This window comes from Hydra vulgaris, chromosome 02, assembly GCF_038396675.1.
Source record: "Hydra vulgaris chromosome 02, alternate assembly HydraT2T_AEP".
In the NCBI taxonomy this organism is placed as follows: domain Eukaryota; kingdom Metazoa; phylum Cnidaria; class Hydrozoa; order Anthoathecata; family Hydridae; genus Hydra; species Hydra vulgaris.
In genome coordinates this window covers 63997501-64021500 of record NC_088921.1, presented here as the reverse complement: position 1 = coordinate 64021500, position 24000 = coordinate 63997501, and the positions used below count along the sequence as shown (strand labels likewise).

The window sequence follows — 24000 nt, the reverse complement described above, 5'->3', positions numbered from 1 at the left end:
GTACAGGTTCAATCTCATTCTCTTTATTTATGACTTTATTTTTTATATTTATTTAAAATTCAGAAACATCAAGTAAATTTCAAAACGTTCGAATATCAAATACTTTTGTGTCCAATATAATTTAACAAATTAAATATTTTTACTGATATCTTTAAATTGGTCAAGCTTATATTAAAGTCAATTTATTATAAAAAGGTAAAGCTAAATGAAATTAAGTGCCTTCATGACCTGGTTTTTACTGGTGTAACAAACGCATTTCTACGAATATATGTCAGTATATAAGTTATTTATATATAATATTTGTGTAAATATATATATATATATATATATATATATATATATATATATATATATATATATATATATATATATATATATACATATATATATATATATATACATATATATATATATACATATATATATATATATATATATATATATATATATATATATATATATATATATATATATATATATATATATATATATATATATATATATATATATATATATATATATATATATTTATTATGGCCTACTATAGCGGCAGGCCGAGTAAATCTACGGCTTTTAAAAAAACTGTAGGCGAGTTTTTTTTAATATACAGTTGTAATATGGTGCATTCCAGAGAAAGAACGTGGTCTTTTAATTTATTATGTGATAAATTTCACTTATATGTATATTAAATTGGCTTTTTTTTTAGAGCTAAATAATTAGATTGTTATAACATGGTTTTTAAGTGTTGTGTCACTGGGTGCAGAGGTAACTACGATGTTACCATAGTTATAAGAAAGATATAGTTTGGAAGCGAACAATAGCGCATTGTTTTAACTCTTTCAAACTGTTTTTTCTCGTTTCCGGACTTCCGAACCTGCACAAAAAGATTGTTGTTGTTAGCGGTTGCCTGTTATTTTTTAAAGTTGTCTTTCTATTTTTATTGAAATTGATTTTTTTTGATATGCCTGGTGAAAATTGTGCAATATTTGGTTGTTCAACTTCAAGAAGACACAAAGGTATCAGCATTTCCAAAGTTCCTACTCCAACTAATGATGCAAATAAGAAATGGAGTAATGAGCTTATTAACGTAATTACTAGAGACAGACTCATCGATGATTCTTTGAAAAAACGAATTGATTCCTTCAACATTTATATTTGCGAGCTTCACTTTACTGAAGATCAATTTTGGGTTTACTCATCTCAAAAAATTTTAAAGGATGGAGCATTGCCAACTCTAAATCTCCCTAAGAAAAGTAGTCAATCACAGCGAAGTTCAATATCCATTACAAAACGTGAGGAGTTTTTAGTGACGCAAGAGTTAATTTCTCGAACTACAACGTCATGTTACAAATCTTTTGATGATTTTACAAAACGTATTTTAAAGCTCTCTCTTGATGATTGTTGGAAAATTTTTTTGGATGATAGATTTATAGTAATTACTTGTAATTCTCCAGAACATATTTTACCAAAGTATGAAATTTATGTCGACGAGTTGCTAGACTATTGTGTAAGAATTTTTGGTTGGATGTTACCAATAGATCATCTTTTGTACCTTCAATATAAAGGATCTTTTTTAAATGTTTCTTTATCAAAATTTTTTAAGTCATATTGAAACTCTTGTTCTTTGTCCTGGTGTTGAAGTAAAAAGTTTAGACTTAATCAACCAAAACTTTAAATTTGAAAAGCATGTTATAACTAAAAAATTTAACTACTTGCTTTTTAAGCAACTTCCTCTTAAACCTAGATTAAATCAAGATGAGTTTTATCGTTCACTTAATTGTAATATTTTAATAAAATCCCAGAGTTGTTGTTATTCATGCCATTCTTTGCAACTTAAAACTAATTATGAAGTAAATAATAAAAATAAAACTTTAAACCAACCTGCAAAACTGAATGCTCCTCTTAAATTTACCTCCACCGAACGAATTAAATTAAGTTTGCAACAACATCGTTTAAAATGCAAACAGTTGGAAAATCAGATTGAACATATGAAAACAGTTTTGAATATGGAAAGTGAAAAAGTTAATTTAGAACTTGATCAAGACCTTAAAACATTGTACTCTGGTTTTAATCAAAAAAATATTCCAGACTTCATGAAACTATTTTGGAATGAGCAGCAAAAGTATTAAAGCTTCTAGCCCCTGTAGTGTAAAATATCATCCAATGATAATAAAATTTTGTCTCAATTTAGCAGCTAAATCTTCGTCAGCATATTCTGATTTGCGTTTTGATAGTAAGACTGGTTCAGGATTTTTAGTTCTTCCAAGTTTACGCACCTTGAGAGACTACAAAAATTATATACATCCTTCAAGAGGTTTTAATCCTCAAGTCATTAATGATCTTGCAAATAAAATTTCTAACTTCTCTAGTTCTGAACGATTTGTTACAATTCTGTTTGATGAAATGAAAGTTCAAGAAGATTTGGTTTGGGATAAATACTCTGGTGAGTTAATTGGATTTGTAGATTTAGGAGATATTCAAACTAACTATGCAACACTTAAAAATGTGAGAGAGCTAGCCTCTTATGTTTTAGTTTTTCATGTTAAAAGTATAGTAAACCCACTTTCCTATAGTCTAGCAACATTTGCCACAACTGGAGTAACATCGACACAACTTATGCCAATATTTTGGAAAGCAGTGCGTTATCTGGAGAGTATAAATTTGAAAGTCATAGCTGCAACTGCAGATGGTGCATCTCCAAATAGGAAGTTTTTCAAAATGCATAAGAAATTAGATGGTGGCTCAGGGAAAAAAATTATATATCGCACTAAAAACTTATTTAGTAATGATAATAGATTCATCTTTTTCTTTGCAGATGTACCTCATCTAATCAAAACTTCTCGAAACTGTCTAAGTAATTCTGGTTCTGGATGTAAATCACGCTACATGTGGAATAGTGGATTTTTTCTTCTTTGGAATCATATTTCAACATTTTATAATTCTGATTTAGAAAGAGGTTTAAAACTTGTTCCTAAACTAACAAGTGATCATGTAAACTTAACACCATATTCTGTGATGAGGGTACGTCTTGCATCCCAAGTATTGAGCAAAACGGTAGGAAATGTTTTAAAGCAGTTTGGACCACCAGAAGCTGCTGGAACTGCAGAATTTTGTTTAATGATGGATATGTTTTTTGATTGTTTGAATGTAAAGAACAGTGTTGAGCATATAACAAAAAGAAAGCCATTTTTAAAACCTTATGAATCAGTAGATGATTCAAGATTTGCTTGGTTAGATAACTTCCTCTTATACTTTAAATTGTGGAAAGAATCTATAGATCAACGAGAAGGAAGTTTTGATGAGAGCTCAAAATCAAAAATGTTTATTTCTTCTCAAACTTATGAAGGTTTGCAAATTACAGTGCATTCATTTAAAGAAGTTGTTAAATTTTTACTTGAAAATGGTGTTCGATTTGTATTTTCTGAAAGATTCTGCCAAGATGACCTTGAAAACTATTTTGGAAGACAACGTGCAATTGGTCGCAGAAAAGATAATCCATCTATCAAAGATTTTGGCTACAATGACAATACAATCAAGTCACAATTTTCAGTTCGTCCAATTACTGGTAACATTCAATCTACTAACAATAATATCATGGATATTGAAAATAATCCTTTACTGAAAAGAAAAAAAAATAGTTCAAAGTTAATTCAAATTACAAACCAACATTAAGTTCTGCTTTTTCACATTTATTAATTGAAATAAAAAGGTTATTTTCATAACCACAAAATTTTAAAAGCATTATTTGTCATTATATTTATAATGTTAAGAGTATCTATAAATGAATTAGTATAAAGGCATTGTGTTTTTCTTCAAAAAAATATTTCTAAACAAAATACGATTGGCATATTTTATTAAAATAAATTGGCGGGCTTCCATCAAGTTCAAGTAAGTTAAACTACTGATTTTGGACCCCCTCCTGAGGGTTATTTAAAAGAAAAATTATTTTTTTGAATATTTTAGGGGGCGCGGTTTGACTGTTGTAGGGGACATGGGGGTCAGCTTGCCCCCCACGTCTTAGACTAATTCTGCCATAGGTATAGTAAACATTTAAAATAAACAAGACCAATACTTATAATTTTAATTCACTTGGAATAACATTTGCTTGTTTTCTATTTGCTTGCATAATTTTTATAAGTAAATAAAGGGGGACTGTGACCGACGGTCGCAGGTGTGATCAAAGTTTGCTTTGAAAAAATATATGTTAAATGAAAGCGATGAAGTACTTCATCACTTGTGTGACTATGTAGTGATGAAATACTTTGTCACTACAGTCATAAGAATATCTTTAACATAACTAAAATTAATTCATTTTAATAAAATTTTATTTTATTGGCTCAGCCAGTACCGTAGCAACTGAAAATTGCCCCATGCGAGTAAGGTTATTGAGGTGCAAAAAGAAACAATTCTTTTCTATAAATAGCTCTTTTTAATTATTAAAAAAATATTTTTATTCTTCCTTATGAAAATCTTTTTAGAAAGATATTGCTACTAAATGTCACAAAATTATTAATAATTTTGATCTTAATAATTTTTGGTTTAAAAAAAATTGATTTTTTTCAATCATTTCTAAAATTTGTATAAAATTCTGGTTCTTTTGAGACCCAGGTTGATATACTTTTTGAGAAAAAAAACAAACTTTTATTAGGGAATTAAGGTATAATCAAGGTTCATGGGGTGTGTAACCTCTTTCAACGAAAACAATGACATTTTATTTTATATATATATATATATACATATATATATATATATATATATATATATATATATATATATATATATATATATATATATATATATATATATATATATACTTACTCTTGCCAACTATAGTGAGCAAAAAAAGATAAAATATTTTAAATTTTTTTGAGAGGGTTTTTTTTTAGAAAATTTTATTTTATTTATTAGTGTTTTTTTAGAAAAAGGAAAAATAATGAAAAAAAGCTGATCCCTGCCCTAACCCAAACCTTTCAATGTGCTAACAACTTACTTGCAGGTTCTCCCTAAATCAGTCTATGCATGTACCCTCGTCTATCCCTTAATCAGTGTGATGTCAGTGTGATATATATATATATATATATATATATATATATATATATATATATATATATATATATATATATATATATACACACACACACACATATATATATATTAAATGATCAGGGTTATGATCAATTACATATATATATATATATATATATATATATATATATATATATATATATATATATATATATATATATATATATATATATATATATATATATATATATATATATATATATATATATATATATATATATATATATATATATATATATATAAATACGGAATTGATCATAACCCTGAATTTACTATGAGATTTACAACAAAAAGCTAACAAAAAGTTTATTGAAGTACTATTTTAATAAATTAAGTAAATATTAAGTAAAATTTTAAACAGAATTAAAGTAGTTTTATGCCATTAATGTTTTAAAAAGATATGTGGCTATGAAAATAGCCTTTTATGTTCAATATTTATGTCAATTTCCTTCACTTGCTTTCTTTATTTCGCATCGCAATGAACGAGTTTTACAGGTTTTCTTTCTCATCTTATGTTTTTCAATAATATCTTTGGCATAAGAAAATGAACGAACTCTTACAAATAATGTAATTAAGTGCTCTAGCAAATTCTTACTAACTTCAGTTGATTCTGGATCATTGCAAACTTGTTTATAAAGGGATAAAACAATATAATTTGTAGACATAGACTCGATTAGAACTTCAGGATCTAGTTTTAAAAAAACTTGTGTTGTTTTTTTACGAAAAATATTCTCACATGTCAGAAAAAGATCTTGAATTATATTGTTTACTTTCCACAAACCCCCTCTATCTCTAATATTTACAAGTGTCTGAGTATCATCTTCCATAACCCTACAGCGCAGTAAAATTGAAACACACTGTTGGCTATACTTACATACATTTTTACTACTTTTAAATTTAGTATACACTCTCTGAAAAATATATCCAATAAGATATTGTAAACTCTTTCTCTCTATATCAGTTATTTCCTGAGTTGTATTTACAGATTCAATAGTATTTGGTTTTATATCAGAAAGATTGTTTAATATAAGAGAAGACATTTCAGTGAGTAGTGTATTACTCAAAGCTAGATCGCTGAAGTGTGAAGCTAGTAGATTTTCGCTCAACAATCCATAATAATCTTGATAAAATAAATCACTATTGCCTTTAAATTGTTCTATTATTGGTTTTAACTTATGCCAAAGATTTTCAGCATCATCTAATGAATAACTAAATTTCTCGCATGAGAACTGTTTTCTTATATCAAATGGCAGACACATGTCCATTTGCAATAAACTTGCACATTCTTCAACAATGCTTTTCAGCTTTAGTGGTGACAATGTATTAGACGAGTTCTCCGTATTATACATTTTGGAAGAATCTATTTCAAAACTCTCTAAAATATGCTTCGATGCAATGTGTCTCTTTAAACCTCTAATTGTCTTGTAAACTTTGGGACACTGAATGCATGCATGCTGTTCGACATTATCTCTATAAATATCCATATCAGAAACAATAGAATCTATATCTGTAATTAAGTTAATGTCATTGTTCAAAAATCCTCCTTCAACCACGTCAAACAAACATTCCAAATCACTATTTATCTCGAAATCGCTGTTAAATAATGCCATTTTTTAAACTTGTGCAGGTTTGCCGGGTCGTTGTGCAGTTTTCAAGTTAAAATCGAAAAACAATGGAAACGATCCGTGTTTCCAGACTATGAATTCTTATGACTATGATGTTACAAAGTCTGTAAAAGTTTATCGCCTTCCAAATAAAAATAATGTAGATGAACGAAAAAGATAAATAAGTACTATACCTCGTGAAAATATTTCAGATAGCCCAAACACTTTTATTTGTGAAGATCATTGGCCTAAAGATTATGAAAAAGTTTTAGTTTATGGAAAGTATATATTAATCTACATATTAATTGGTGCACTAATGAAAACATTTTTCTTCTGTATGACTTTGTTCATTTAATAAAATCTATTTGCAACAATTGGCTCACAGAAAAATGCCAAGAACTCTGTTTTACTCATGAAGGTATTTCAAGAACTACAAAGTGGTCAGATATTACAAAGCATTTTCAATTTGAAAAAGATTCTATTATAAAATTGTCTAAACTTAATGAAATTGCAATTTTTCCTAAACCAATTGAATGTCAAAATGTGTCAACTTGTTTTAGAGTATTTTGTGATGAGACTTTGGCTGCTTTAAAAACTCATCCATCAATGGAAAATGTTGATGATACAACAGTTTTTTTTATCTATTTTTATAAAGTTTTTCAAAATTGTTAATGTCAAAGGACTTTATGAGGATATCTGTACTAGAGATAAATATCATGCAGTTTTTTCATCAAACAATGATAAGCGAATGAACGTTCTTTTAAATTGAATGATATGGTCCAAAAAATTGCACCTGATAAACAAGGTCAAAGAATTAAACATTTAAATAAAGATACCTCTCGTGCTTTTTTTCATACGTGTTGTGGAATGGTTGAACTAGTAAAACATTTATTAATTAAGTCATAAGTATGTTTGCCTTGGACATTTTACTAGTGATCCTATTGAGAAAGCATTTGGAAAACTGATCAACAAGAATCAGGTGGTACCTATTTTATAAATGTTCAGCAAATATTGCAAAAAGTTGACATTAAAAAAACAAAAATTTGCTTGAATATTGGTATCATTGTTAATGATTTAGAATCTTCGTTGAGTCATTTGTGTGACAAATATAATTATTTAATGCAAGATACTTTGTTCATTGTTTTTCATAATCTTCCAGTTATTGAAAGTGATTTATCTAAAGAAAATAAAATGTGTTTGGTTTATATTGCTGGCTATGTCAGTTGAGAAGATCCTCCAGTTGAAGATACATCATTTTATTTTGACCAATTTGGAGAATATGTTGGAGAGATTGTGGTGGCTTAAATTTGCGAGAACATTTGTCATTGGTTATTTTATTTATACATTTTGTTTCACCATCTTTACACTTTTGTCTGTCGTGTTTGCTTATCTAACTGCTTTTTGATGGTATCTGACTTTTATGGATTTACCAATGTTTCAAAAAAACATTGCAGAGTCCTTGCCAATATATTTTTTAACAATTATTGCCATCTTTATACTCCGTGATGTTCAAAGGAACCCAAATTGAAAATTTTGAAGCTATCTTAAATGTGATTTATTAATATATATATATATATATATATATATATACATATATATATATATATATATATATATATATATATATATATATATATATATATATATATATATATATATATATATATATATATATATATATATATATATATATATAAATGTATATATATATATATACATATATATATATAAATATATATATATATATATATATATATATATATATATATATATGTATATATATATATATATTTTTGTGTGTGTGAATCACAATATTTTAATTATCTTATAAATTATATATAATATATTACATTATATATAATATCAGGCCTTGTTAAGAAGCGTTACGCAGCTCGCATTTTGCTTGCAAAAAGGCGATTTGCCTACGCGTTCAGCAGTTTTGCGCTACGCAAAAACTTATATCTTTTAGAATATTTAAATTATCTTTTGATTATCGTTAACGTGACGTTTATTCAGAAGAAATAAAGTCGTAAGTAAAAGCATTTAACCGCAATTGTAAAATAATAGATTTTTTTGTTAAAGAAACAGTTTGTTTCATAATTTTTTTTTTGTTTTTAAAAATTAGTTAAAAAAAAAAGTGTTTTAAGTTTTATCTTAAGGAATTAAATATATAAATTCCTTTTAAATATAAAAATTATTTTTAGTCATAATAAGTTTAAAAAATGCACAATTTATTTTGATGTAAATATTTTATTAATAAGATATTTTGTTTATTGTTAATTCCATAACGTAAAGTTTTAATGACGTTCATTTAATTTATGAAAATAAATTATGATCACGAATATGTTATTGGTAACTGATAAATAACAAAAAAAAACTTTATTGTTTAAAAACATTATTAAAAAGAGTTCACAAATTAAATAAGAAAAAATGTATTAACAGTTAATAAAATAACCAAAAACCAAATATAAAATCATAAGAAAATAAACAAATATTTTACGTTTCATGAAAAAAAAATTTTTTTCAAAATAAAATTTAGTTCATATTTGAAAAAATCTTTTTTAGATTAGTAAGTGTGTATTATTTTTATTGAGTGTTTTAAAGAAACAAAAAATTTTTATGTGTAAAGATTGCATACAAAGACAATTTAAGGGGGAAGGTGTGTAGGGAAAGGGGGTGTTCTACCCCCACAAAGAAGGGGATTTTCAAGTTATAGTTGATTTTTTGACAAATTTAGCTGGCTAGTCAGGTATTTGACACAATTTGGTCGGGCGAATTTTAGTTTTAAAGAGATTTTTTTTAATTAATATTTTTAAGAAACCAGTTGTTACTTTTTACAGAGTCACCCCCTCATTTTTTAATTTATTGATTAAAGTCAAAAGTGCCCTAGTAAGGTTGTGGCGAGTGAGACTCAAGTCTTAATAGCCCTTATTGAAACAGCGGTGGAATTTATGATCTCGAAATCATTAGTTCTTTATTTTTATTGTTAACTATATTTTTAAATAGTTCAAATTTAGCAAAAAAGTTTTCTTTACTTTTTGCTTTTCAATAATCAATAACATCTTTAAATCAACAAAAAATTGTTAAATACTGTAAATATTCAATCAAATCTTTTTACATATAATTTTACAGTTTTCAGTAACTTGTAGGCCAATTTAATAGATATTGAAAAATGTCCCATCCCCTTTAGGGATGGGGATGCAAATTATGTTAAGCCTTAAAGCTTGCTACAGCAATGAACATCAATATGCTTAGCAAATAACAGAAAAAACAGTTTTAGAAAATTTTGAAAATAAATTATCATAATTGCTACTTAAAGTTATAATTAGAAAAATCAACAAAATATCAAAAAAAGTGTTTTTCAATGGGGGCATTCTAAAATTTTTATAATCTGCTTCCCAATATTTTACCATAAAATTGTCCATAACAACTGCCTAAATAAGACATAAAATTTCACCCATTAATTATAAAATAACTTATCTTTTTTTAAAAATTTCCAAAATTTCTGAAAATTTCCAAGAAATTTTCAACCCAAGTACATACTTTATTGACGATCCCTAAGTGGGAAGTTTTGGGTTGAAAGTGTAATACATACTCTTCCATGTATCAAATTTACCACAGGCCTCAAGGGTTCAAATTAAACAAACTAGTATTAGACTAAAAGAATTAGACTGCACTGTATAAATTAATTAAAACTAAATAAAAATTAAACATAAAAAATATTTCCAATAAACCACGTTATTAAATTAAATTATATATAAGTTATATATAAAACGAACAGCTGTGTCACACCGTATTAACGTAATTTATATATAAACAAAAGCTAAGCAAATAATTTCAATAAACCGTATAAAATAAGAATAAATATTAACTAAAAACAAAACAAATAACATCACTAAACTGTATAAATAGAATAAAATAAATTTAATATAAAACAAATATTTATAGTATACCGTATTAATTTCAACTAAACTTAAACTAAATGCTAAGAGTATAATTATACTAGTACGTGTAATAAACCTGAATATAAAACTAGTGACTTAAATAAATAATTAACCGTATATATTGAACTAATAATAATCATATAAATAAAAAGTTAATAATTACACTTTATATTTGTACTAAAATATACAAAAGTTAGTTATAAATATAAAACAAAGAACCACATGAAACCATATTAACTAAATGGAAATTAAACATAAAATAAACAACTCTACAAGCCTTCCAATGAAGCACAAGCGGTTACATGCCTTGTTTGCCCACGCCTAAAGTAACTTTTTTACTTGATCACGTTTTAAGAATTTCAGCAAAATAAAGTTATAAGTAACTAAAGAAAACAAAACAGCAATACTCTATAAAAAGAACCGAAGAAATAAATCATAATTAATCTAAATAAAATTAGCTAAAAAAAAATTGAATATAAAAAAAAAAAGAAAATTGTTGTCAAAAAATAATATACCTAAATATTTTACTGTTTTGCTTTCTTATTTTTAGGCATTTGTTATTTTCCACTGCTAAAAACATGGATAATTTAAAAATGTTTTTAAAAATGTTTTTGCTAAACTTTGCTGTTTTTATCAATGCACAGGAAAGCAAGAAAATTAATTGTTATTTATTTATAAAAAAAATTCATTGAAATAGTTTGCACTTTGGTAGGATTATCCAAATTTTGCATTTAAACCCGATAGTTTATTTCCTGATGAACTATTGTTATTGATGATGCTCCAAAAGCTTTTGGGCTAGTGCATTGTTAAGTTACTGAACTTTTTTAAGGAAATGTTTGGGAGCCTATTTAAAACTTTTTTTTAAGTTTTTAAATACATTTTTTTAAACAGAGCAATCGTTATGTTCATTATCTCTAACAGTTTGTATTAACATTGGAAATTGGGGATTATACACTGCGACCATTTTCTATAGACGCACGTAGAATTTAACGAATTTACAGTGTTACAGTGGTAATAAAATTGTTCTAACGGTACTTTTGAATAAGTGTATGTAAGAAAACAATGATCCATTATGCATCTAATTATTAATTGTCTTGATTGTATTAAAATAATTAAATTTTTAATATTCACGTGGCAATTTTCTATAGACGCACTAAAGTTTTTACGAGTTTTGTCGCAAATTTCTTATATTCTGTAGTATTTTTTATCTTGTGAGTCGAAATTAAGTTGAACTTTAACCAAATGCCGAAAGGAAAGGTCCTTACCGATATTGAAAAAGGTCAAATATTGGCTTATCATCAAGAAAAAGTTCCAAATCGAGAAATTGCTAGAAGATTGAAGAGATCAGATCACGTTATCCGTAATTTCTTGAAAAACCCAACAGATTATGCAATAATCAAGAGGAAACCAAAGAAATCTAGGGTTTCAGACCGTGAAAAACGCAGAATTGTTCGACTCGCATCAAATTCATCAAGAAGTTTAAAAACAATTAAGTCAGATTTGGGTTTAAATGTTTGCAAGGAGACGATTAAAAAAGTTCTTAAAGACATCCCACACATAGTACGATCAAAAATTAATAAAGCACCACATTTAAAGCTCGTTCACAAACAGAAACAGATGGAATTCGCCCGTGAAAACATGGCACGCGTTTAGGAACAAGTAAGAAACTTTAGATTAAATTCTCATGAATACTTAAGATGTCTAAATAGCTGAATATTTTTGTTTTCAATACCAGGTGATTTTTTCGGAAGAGAAAAAGTTTAATCTTGATGGGCCTGATGGTTTTAGTGGCTACTGGCGTGATTTGAGGAAAGAACCCAAATATTTTTTGACAAGGAATTTCGGTGGTGGATCTTTGATGGTTTGGCCTGGGTTTTGTGCAACAGGAAAGTTAAATTTAGCATTTACATCTTGCAAAATGAAAAGTTTTGAATACATTGATGTGCTATAATTATGTTTGATTCCATTTAAAAACAAATATCGACGCAAAAAGTTTGTTTTTCAACAAGACAATGCCAGCATTCACACTAGTAACGAGACTAAAGCTTGGTTTGAAGCTAAAAAAATTGAGCAAACGTGGTGGCCTGCTCGCAGTCCAGATTTGAATCCTGTTGAAAACATCTGGGGAATCATTGTAAGACGTATTTATACTGACCAGAAGCAATATAACTCTGTGGCAGAGCTAAAAGTAGCGGTGTCAGAATGCTGGGAGGATATGGAACCAAAAGTGCTAGATAACTTGGTGGAAAGTACGCCAAAATGAATTTATCAAGTAATTGAGCGAAAATGAGGTCCAATCGAGTACTAAAAAAGTGATAAAAACATTTTTTTGGATAGTTTTGTTAAAAAATGTGAACTGCGTCTATAGAAAATAGTCAGCTATCTTTTGAACTTAATTTATTTATGATTGACCTCTTTTTAAATTTGATATTATTTTTTGATAATTTTTGTTATTTTTTGATTTATTTATAATTTAATGAAATACACTATAAAAATAAAGTTAAGTACGTTTTTAAGACATAATCCACATGCGTCTATAGAAAATGGTCGCAGTGTAAAAGAAACAATTTTAGACATGCATCAAATGCGGTAAATACATTTATTAAAGAAACCATGCTATTCTTCTATTTAACTCATTCCGTCATTACAAAATTTAATAATTAAATGATATATTTTACAAACAAATAACAATTTATTTTTTTATTTTCCTATTATATAAGTATTAAGAAAAAAACGTCAAATATAGCAAAAGCTTTTTTTAAAACGAAAATATGTACAAAACAAATAACTGAATGAAAAAAATTTGACAAAATTTCTTATAATTCTAGCGAACATTGCAAATTAGTTTCTTTATTATATGGACTGATAAAAATCGTAAATAAATTGCATATCAAAAATTTCGATTGTTAAATCACTATAAAAGATATTTTTTTCAACAATGACTCTGAAAAAAGGAATACAAAAGTTGTATAAATAATTTATAAAAAAAAATTCTTTTTTACTTTTTTTAATTAATATATTTTCTAGTTTGTTTAATTAAACTTGATATTTATTTACAATTTTATTTCCTTTTTTTAGGATTTTTTTATTTCCTTTTTTTAGGATTTTTTATTTCCTTTTTTTAGGATTTTTTTATTTCCTTTTTTTAGGATTGTTTTTTTTTTTCTTAATAGATAAGTTTAACTTTTGCTGCAAATTATTGAAACGCTTTAAAAATTAAAAGACGCTAAGTGACGTGGTCAGTTTGTCTAAAAAAATTACTTTAAACGTGGATGAGCAAGGCGTGCGACCGCATGCACTTCTTAGGATTGTTGACTCTATTTAACTAGATAATTAAATAGAATACAAGAAACCGAATCATACTGCTCTAGCTGTGAACTATAATAATCACAAAATCTATATAATTTGGTCATGATTTTGTCTGACTTTTTTGACTGACGAAAATAAAATAAACTTGAAACACGAAACAAACAAATTAAGTAATAAGATGGATATACTGTTTCCTTTTTCTTCTCTTAATTACCTGCTTTAACACTGAACATCTGTTCAAAATATTATAACTAATAAACTAACACTTTTTGTAATATAATTAATCACTTATTTTCTCTCAGGCATTTATGGCTAAATATGTTCCACTAGTGCCTAGACTTACTTGTTCTAGTTGCAAACCTTATATTGAAAAAAAACCTTGTGTTTTTTTGTTTTTTTATGCATTTAGGTTAAATGAAAATGGCAGTTAATAGTAGAAATGATACAAACAGGTCTGTAACTTTCATAGGCTGATATGACATGGCTTCTTGTTGATTAAATTCTTGAACAAAAACTTGTCTGTTCTTGATTTATTGCTAATGGTTTTAAAAAAAAATCCTTAATAGCGCAAGGAAAAAACATTAAAAACACAGACTAGTAGGTTGAAATGAATATCACCTATATTGAAAATGAAAATCTCTAAAATTGGTTGAGAAAGAAATTGGTCAAAAATAAAAATGTCATTAAAAGGTCAAAAATAAAGAAGACTTTAATCGGTGGAAACAATTTAGGTCTCAGTAGGACATCTAAAAATTATTTCCACTTTTTAGTAGATGTTTTATTTTGTAGATCAAGTTTATAGGTGCAGGTTTTTGTAGATCGAATTATGCGACACAGTTATGTTGTTGATATTATTATATTAATAGCCACACTCTAACAGAGTCCTCTATTTTATGTCTTCTTGGATTATCAATCACTACTGACTTCTCATAGAAATATGTATAATCTTTTGCAAAGTTAGTTTTTTTTATCATACTCTATTTTCATGTTCCTAATTCTATTCTCCATCTCTTAATTATAAATCTGTTAATTGTCTTTGTATGGATTACTGTTGTCACATTTGGACTGATTTTTCTTAAGTTCCATACTTGAACATTTGTTCATTTAAGATTGCTTTCTCTTTTCTACTTAGTTTCTGCTCAACTCAAATATTAGTAAAGCAAATTTATTTCATTAAAACAATTTTTTTTGACAGCAAACATTTTTTATAATATTCCTTTAGTTGAAATGTCTTTAGCGATACAGTTGTAACTTGTTTGAAAATCTTTTTAACATATCTTTTATCTATTTTTTATTTACACTTCTTTGCTTAACAACTTTGTCTTGTTATTTAATGCAAATTTTAGTATTTTAAAAATACAGATTTTTTATGAAATTGAAAGTTAAATACTAAAAAAATACCATTTTTATATCATTTCCATCTGTTATTTTTAAAAGCCATTTTTATAGGTCATTATCAGGTGATTTATCTTAGTATTTATTTATTTATTTTATTTTAGTTAATTTTTATTTATTTATGATAAAACGCTTACTTTGAATTGAAGTTTCTTTTGTTTATAGTTATTACAAATACCATTTATTTTTTAGCTTTTTTATTTTTAACTATTTTCTATTTTTAGTTTTTCACTAACATTGATTGATACATTAGATACACTTGCAGTAAGATTTCTTAATTTTTTTTTCATTTTTGTGTAGGATAGACTAGGGTTTTATGAGCACCTTAAACAAAAGTTTGAATATTTTCAAAAATAATTATGCTGGATCTAATATATTTTATTTTGTTTTTATTTTTTAAATGTTTTTAGGTTCTTGGTAGGATTGACGAGTTTGAGGAACAAGTTAGATTTGTTATTCAAAATGTTTCATTTAATACAGATGTTGTGGTTTCTGTTTTTGAAACCAATATTAGAGTACTTGGGTAGGTTTTTTGTTATCACTTATTTATTAAAAATAAACTTGAATTTTTTTAAATTTATCAATTTACTTGCATTGCAGGGTGAGTAAAAAATCCAAAAAATTCAAGCAAAATATTGCCTATAAAACACTGCTTTTTATTGTAGATTTTCAATTGTAATAATTGATATTTTATTAAATATAAGTGAATTTTACAGTTAATCCAATCATTGAGCAAAAAATGTGTAATCAATCGAAATGTTCAACCGACTTGCAATCTTTTTAAATTTCAAAGTTTTTTTGTGTTGCTTATAAATATTTAAAAACTTTTTGGGAACTTTTAAATTATTTTTAGGTTACAAGAAAAATATTTTTTTAACTAATATGCTTATTATACTATGCTCTTTTTTTAAATATGCTTAATACTACTTTCTCAGATTAATTATTTTTTTAAATTTTTTGATTTAAATTTTTTAATCAATTAGTTTTATTTGTCATTGTTTATGAAAATTTGCAGAAAAAATAAGGCAAAGCAAAAATAGCAAAAAAATATTTTTTCCTTGTAAATAAAATGCAATGTGACCATTCGCAAAAAAAAAATAAAATGTGGCACTTGGATAAATAAAAACAAGTGAATTTTAAAAGAATCAAAAATTAAAAAAAAATTGCTTTTAATGGGTGATGTTCAAGTTTTCAATTTTTAGAGGGATTTTTAAACCTCTAGCTAGGGTACTATCTAGTGGTTTGTGGCACAAATAAGAAAGCAATTATGGCATTACAGAAAATATTGTAATCACACAAATAAGAACCCATGTACATTAAAATTTATAAACAAATATTATGTTAATTATGCTTTGTTTTTGCATAATGAGCATAATTATAGTATGCATTGAGTAGTGTTTCCTTAACAGGTTTTAAGTTACAAGAATTTGTGAAGATAAGTTGTTTTTGGTATATTCTTTTAAATTAAATGAAAACTAAGAATTTTAAAATTATTTGTCCAATAAAATAGTTGTAACCCACTAAATGTTTCAAATTTTTTATTCAAAAAGAAATTAAAATCTTTGTCTGAACTATACTCTTATAAATATGTTTCAATGTGTTTTGTATTTTTTTTTCAGTGGTCTACTTGGTGCTCATTTTATGTCTATTGAAATAAAAATGTCTGGAAAAGGTATGCTTTGGTATCAAAATGAGCTATTGAGTAAGGCTGTAGATATTGGAGACAGATTACTCACTGCATTCAATACAACCACAGGAATCCCATATCCAAAAGTAACAAATATGTTTATAATATTTGTGTTCTAAAAGTTTATTTCTTTTAAAACTGTTTTCTTCAGTTTCTTTTTTTCTTTATTATAGTTTTTATGTTGTTAATTTAGGTTAACTTAAAGTATGGGGTCAACACTCCTTATTCTCGAGTAGGACATGAAACTGACACTTGTACTGCATGTGCTGGAACTATGATTATGGAGTTTGGAGCATTAAGTAGACTTACTGGTAATCAAATATATGAGGTATCTAGTTATAATGTTTTAAAACTTAAACTTGGGTGATGGCCTAACATTTCTCAAGACATTAGAAGTTTTTTGTTAAAATTATTTGCAACTATGATGTCCTAAAAGGACTGTTACTAAGATAAAATAATCATTACTGTTACAAGAAGTAAACAGTAATAATGTTATTTAGATTTTTTTTTAAATTAGCATTATAAGGTTCTTTACTATAAGTCTTTCAATCAAAAGTTATTATCTTTATAGAATAATATTCTTTCGTGAAAATCTTTCTAGGCTGTAAATCTTTCAATAAATTCTTTACAGGCAGCGAGTTCTCTAATAATTTAAATAATGAGTCTTCCAATAGAAATTATTTCTGAAAATGAATCTTTAAATGAAAGTACTACTAGACAATAACATCTTTTGATAAAGATCTTCTACTAGACAATAACATCTTCTGATAAAATGCATATAGGCAATGAGTTATTCAATGAAATTCTGTATAGACAACAAAAAATAATAATAACCTATAATCTTAATAAACTATAAAAATAATATTATTAATAATATTAATATACTATTAATAATGATAATAAGTTTTAATTTCACAGTTGTGAGATTTTAATTTTTAATGAATTAAAAGTTAAATACTCACAACTTAATTAAGAAAAAAAAAGTACACTAAATTTTTTTTTCACATGAGTTCTATTTTTACTTCTGCAAAATACCTAATCAAAAAGCTCATTTTTTTAAGCTTTTATGCGGTATGGATTAAATGGTAGAAAAATCACTTTGTGAGCAGGAGGTAGTACTGTATTTAACTTATTTCTCTACACCAAAGTCTTGTTTGTCAAAGTTTATATTTTGGAGTCATTAGGTTAAAAGAGCAATGTAATAAAATTAAAATAAGTAACTAAAAATTTTTTTGACTTCTTGGAGCACCTTTAAATACATATATATATATATGTAAATATATATATATATATATATATATATATATATATATATATATATATATATATATATATATATATATACATATTTTATTTCCGTGAATTTTATATCATAATTAATTCACTCCTACTGAAATTTTTTAAAACTTATCTTTTTTTAATTGTGAATTTAATCAAGTAACTATTGAAATTATACAAAGAAGTACTATAAATACTACAATCAGGTATGAGTTTCATGCTTTTTTAAGTTACATTGACTAAACTAAAATTTTATTTAGAAAATGATGAGTGAAGTGTGGAAACATTTTGTAAAAATCAGTAAAAATCAGGCAAAATGTCAAGTTGGCAACTGTAATGACATTTGTACGATTGTTAATTATGGAACAACAATTTTGATGAATCATTTAAAATTGAAACATGGCATGGATATATCTCTTAAAAGAAAGAATACATCAGAATCAACAGAAGGTCCAAGTAATCAAAAAGTTCAACCAAAGATCAATTTTCAATTAATCAAATAATAAATTCGAATGCTACTAAATCATATTTGTCATCACGCGGTCATCAAATGCCTAAATCAAGATCAACAGTTTGGGACAACATTAAAAAAAACTACGAAGTAGTTTTTAATGAATTTGTGTTAAAAATTCAAGAGTCTAAAGTCATGGGGAAAAAAAATTTAGTGCAATAATTGATGAGTGGAGTGATAATACATTCAAGAGATATTTAAATATCAAAATTCACAACGGCACTGAATCTAAGCAATTTGCATTAACTTCTGTTGGATCAGGTAGTTGTAATGCTGAAAAATTGAAAACAATTGTCAGAAAAAAACTCTAGGACATCAAACTTGACATTTCAGAAGATATTGTCTCAACCATAAACGATGGAGCTTCTGTAATGAAAAAATATGCCACCTTGATGCCATTTGAAAGTCAACTTTGTTACAATCATGGAATAAATTTAGCTATTGTTGACTGTTTATATCAAAAAGATTGTGAACAGATGGATAAATACAATGATAATGTTGAACTTGACGATGAAGATGAAGATTTTGATGAAAAACTAGATTTTGATAAACAAGAAAGCTCTTTACCAATTGAAAAATCCTACTTTGATGTTATATCAATTGTTCAAGGATATGTGAGAAAATTTCGAAAATCTCCATTGAAAATTGCTTGCTTTAAAGAAGATATCCAAGAAACAACAGGAAAAGAGTTAACTCTATTAATTGACTGCAAGACAAGATGGAATAGCGTACTTCCTATCTTGCAGAGATTTTATGAACTGAAAGAAATTGTAAAATATACAATAATTGAATTTGAAGGTTCATATGATGACAGCATTGAAACTAAAGTTAAAGACATAATGGATTGTTTGATTCCTGTTGAAGAAGTTAAGCTCTAAATCTGCAATTTGATGGTGGCGGAAGGATTATTTATCTATTTATTCAACACACTCAACGCACAGGAAAGTGATATTTTGCAAAAAATGCTTGAAAATTTAAAAACTCTAATTGATTCACGAAGAAATGTCGATTTAACATCAACATTGATTTTTCTTCACACTGGTGATAATCCAAAGGAAAATGATTATTTTAAATATTCTTCAAAATTAACTATTAGAAAAGAAATTAAGGAACTCAATACAAGACTATTTGCAGAATCATTGTTGGAGGAAAATGGTGATGAAAATGATTCAAATACAACATCCAAGCTTGATGACACTATCAACCACTTTGTAAATCATCAGAAAACAGTCAAAACTTCGATCAAAAATGAAATTAAGGTGTTTGAAGGAACAAAATAATGTATAGATAAACTTCAGATGATCTACGATGCCTTATTAACTGTGCAAGCAACATCAACAGATGTTGAAAAAGTCTTTTCTTTAGCTGGAAACTTCAAGACTAAACTTTGTAATAGAATGAAAGAAGAAAAATTGAATATACTTGTATTTTTAAAATATCACTTCTTAAATAAAAGCTAAAATTTGAATTGAAATCAATTGATTTTTTTCATACATTTTACTATTTGGTATTTTACAAATATTTGGGGGGTCACTATTTGGGGTATTTGGTATATGTACAAATATTGAAAACTCAAATATTTGGCATCCCTAATATATATATATATATATGTATATATATATATATATATATATATATATATATATATATATATATATATATATATATATATATATATATATATTATATATATATATATATATATATATATATATATATATATATATATATATATATATATATGTATATATATATATATATATATATATATATATATATATATATATATGTTGTTTAAGTTTTAAAAATTAAACTTAAATTAAAAATGTGACTAAAATTTCAAAACTGTAAATGTGCTATTGTTATTAATTGAATATAAGTTAGTTAAAAAAAATAGTTTTTAAATGAAAATAACAAATTAAAAAATTAGTTTTAACTTAGTATATATATATATATATATAAATATATATATATATATATATATATATATATATATATATATATATATATACATATATATATATATATACATATATACATATATATATATACATATATATACATATATATATATATACATATATATATACATATATATATATACATATATATATATACATATATATATATATATATGTATATATACATATATATATATATATATATATATATATATATATATATATATATATATTATATATATATATATATATATATATATATATATATATATATATATGTATATATATATAATTATATATATATATATATATATTTATATATATATATTTATGTATAAAATATTTATTTTGATATTTGCCATTCTTTTCAATAAATTTGATTTCAATGGGTTTAGGACAAGGCTCATAAAGCAATGGAAGCGCTATGGATGTATCGAAGTCGTCATAGTGATTTAGTTGGTACAACAATTAACATTCACAATGGCAATTGGATAAGAAGAGGTAACAGAGAAAAAAAAATTACAGTAAAATAAAATTTACCCTGGAAGTCTTAGAAAAAAGCATCATCAGTTTCAAATTATTTACTTTACAATTCATCTTAAAAATTAAAGATTTGATTGTAATCCTGAGCCAGTTGTGGGTCAGGATTACAATCAAAATAGTTATTTTTTTAAGTTTTACTTATAAATATTAAATATAAAAAAGTATATTCTAAAGACAACAGTTTTTAAAATTTTTAAAAACTGTTGTCTTTAGAAAAGACTAGTTATTAAAAGTACTTAATTTTTTTTTAATGATTATTTTTTGAACTTAAATCTTAACTGAGTTATGGATTCTAATTTAATTTTTATTTGAGTTTCGGATTCTAAGTTAACTTTTAACTGAGTATTAGATTCTAAGTTAACTTTCAACTAAGTTATGGACTTTTAGTTAAGAAAGTTAAAGTGTTGTTAATAAGCACTTTCGTGATGCTTCATAGTAATTGCATGACTTGAACTTTTTGGATTGTACGGTTAATTTGAAACTGATAAAAAGACATGACCATTATTTATATTTTGATGTTTTTTTTGAGACTACTAAGGAAAATCTTATTTTACTTTTTTTTCTGCTTTATCAAAATTTTTATCGAGCTTAGTAAATATATATTTAAAACCATTCAACCACAAAGCATATTTTGTATTTGAAATATTGATCTTGGATTTTAATGTGTTGATGCAATAAAATCATTCACAAATTACAATTATCAATGGAAGCAATAGGTAGAATCAGTTTATTTTGTAGTCAGTGTTTTTTTTTAATACATTTTTATATGTTACCAATAATGGATCTATAGGGAGGGAAGGGGGGCAATAGGGGCAGTTGCCCTTCCCCTCTCCTTAGAAGTTTTTTATTTTTGTAAGTTTATATAATAAACACATCAAGTTTGAAAAATGGAAATAATATAGTTAGGCTAACTAAATAAAATTACAATTTTAATAAAACTATGTGGTGCAAATTCAAAATTGTGAGATTACCCCCCCTACCCCAAAATTGCCCCCTTCCCCCTCATGACATTTTTTTTTTTTTTAAACATCTTCGCTTCCAACAAAGCTGCAAGCAGCCACTAATTAAAGTTGGAAGTTACTGAAAGAGAAAAGATAAAGATTGTTGAGCAAGATAACGATTGACAGACGACTTAAAAGATAGCAAATTATATAGTCAGGAAAGCAAGATGAAGAAAGCGAATTCCAAAGAGCTGATGTTTGAGGAAAAAAACTAGACGAATAAGCGTTTTTGGAGCACTTAGGAACAGTCACAGAAAAAGGATGACACTTAATTGAATGACGAGTAACACGAGAATAAATTATAGTAGATGGCACAAGAGATGCTAGCTCTTTAGAGCAGTGCCCATTATAGTATTTGTAGAAAAGAGAAAGAGAAGCAACATTACGACGATGTGATAATGGTTGGAGGTTGGCTGCAAGAGCAGGTCCAACTATGTTTACAACGCATTTTTGCACCTTGTCTAAAATAGAAAGAGCATCATTAGAAGATCCGCCCCAGATATGGCAACAATATTCCATACAAGGCCGGATTTGAGATTTATAGAGATAGAGAATAGAATCCGAAGTAAGAAAGTGACGAGCTCAATAAAGAGATGCAACCTTAGCAGATGCTAATTTTGCAACTGATTTGATATATGGTTTCCAGAAAGATTGGAAGTAAGAGTTAATCCTAGAGGATGAAGAGTAGGTGACTCATCGAGTACATCACCGTTCATAAATATAGGAAGATCTAAATTATTGCGATAATGATTGGCTGAAAAAAATTGAGTTTTATCTGAATTAAAGTTCACCAGCCACTGTGAGCCCCATGCTGTAGCAGAAGTAAGATCCTTTTCAAGCTCAAATGCCCCTTCCAAGCAATCAGAGGGTGTTGGTTTTTTATCACGACAAGAATAAATGGTAGTGTCATCAGCAAACAATGCCACCTTAGATGAGAGAATATCTGGAAGATCGTTAATGTAAATTAAAAAGAGTATAGGGCCAAGGATAGAACCTTGAGGAACCCCTGAAGTTACAGAATAAGAAGAAGAGTGTTGTCCATCGAGGACAATTTTTATGCTACGATTGGAAAGGAAGGATTCGATGATCTTAAAGATGTTGCCGGATACACCATAAATGTCGAGAGCGATGGCCTTAACCTCTCCACCTTTATCTAATGCACGATAAAACCTGTCAGTTATTACTGTTAACAAATCAGCTGTAGAACAAGAAGATCGAAATCCATATTGATGGTCAGAAAGTAAGTGATTAGATTCAAGATGAGAAATTAAGTGTTTGTTTATTAAAGATTCAAAAACCTTGCTTATGATAGGAAGAAAACTTATGGGACGGTAGTTAGACGAATCAGATCGCTCTCCAGAATTTTTGAAGATAGGGATAACAGATGCGGCTTTCCAGCAGTCTGGAAAGCAAGACTCTGATAAGCACTTAGAGAGTATAGATGACAGCTCCGGAGAACACTTCTGCAAGACAATAACAGGTATGTTGTCCGGGCCACAAAATGTAGAAGAGTCTAGGCAGGAAATCACTTTAGATACAGATGCTGGAGTGATATGAATGTCAAGCAATGGATCAACCTGTTTGTTGGCAATATCAGGTAGAAAGCAACTAGTGGAATCAAGAGATGATATTGATGAAATGTTTTTAGCAAACAATTCAGCTTTGTCTTTAGGTGAGGTGAC

At 26.5% G+C, this 24000-nt stretch overlaps 1 protein-coding gene across 1 annotated transcript in view; it reads left to right on the top strand.

The window, feature by feature from the left end:
- The window catches only part of LOC100197565 (ER degradation-enhancing alpha-mannosidase-like protein 3), a 95604-nt gene that overhangs the window by 15160 nt on the left and 56444 nt on the right, over positions 1 to 24000 (top strand). Inside the window, exons 4-8 of the mRNA XM_065791685.1 lie at positions 15562 to 15601; positions 15748 to 15860; positions 16957 to 17110; positions 17218 to 17352; positions 21170 to 21275. Of these exons, the coding sequence (XP_065647757.1) occupies positions 15562 to 15601; positions 15748 to 15860; positions 16957 to 17110; positions 17218 to 17352; positions 21170 to 21275 (548 nt within the window). The remainder of the gene's footprint in view (positions 1 to 15561; positions 15602 to 15747; positions 15861 to 16956; positions 17111 to 17217; positions 17353 to 21169; positions 21276 to 24000) is intronic.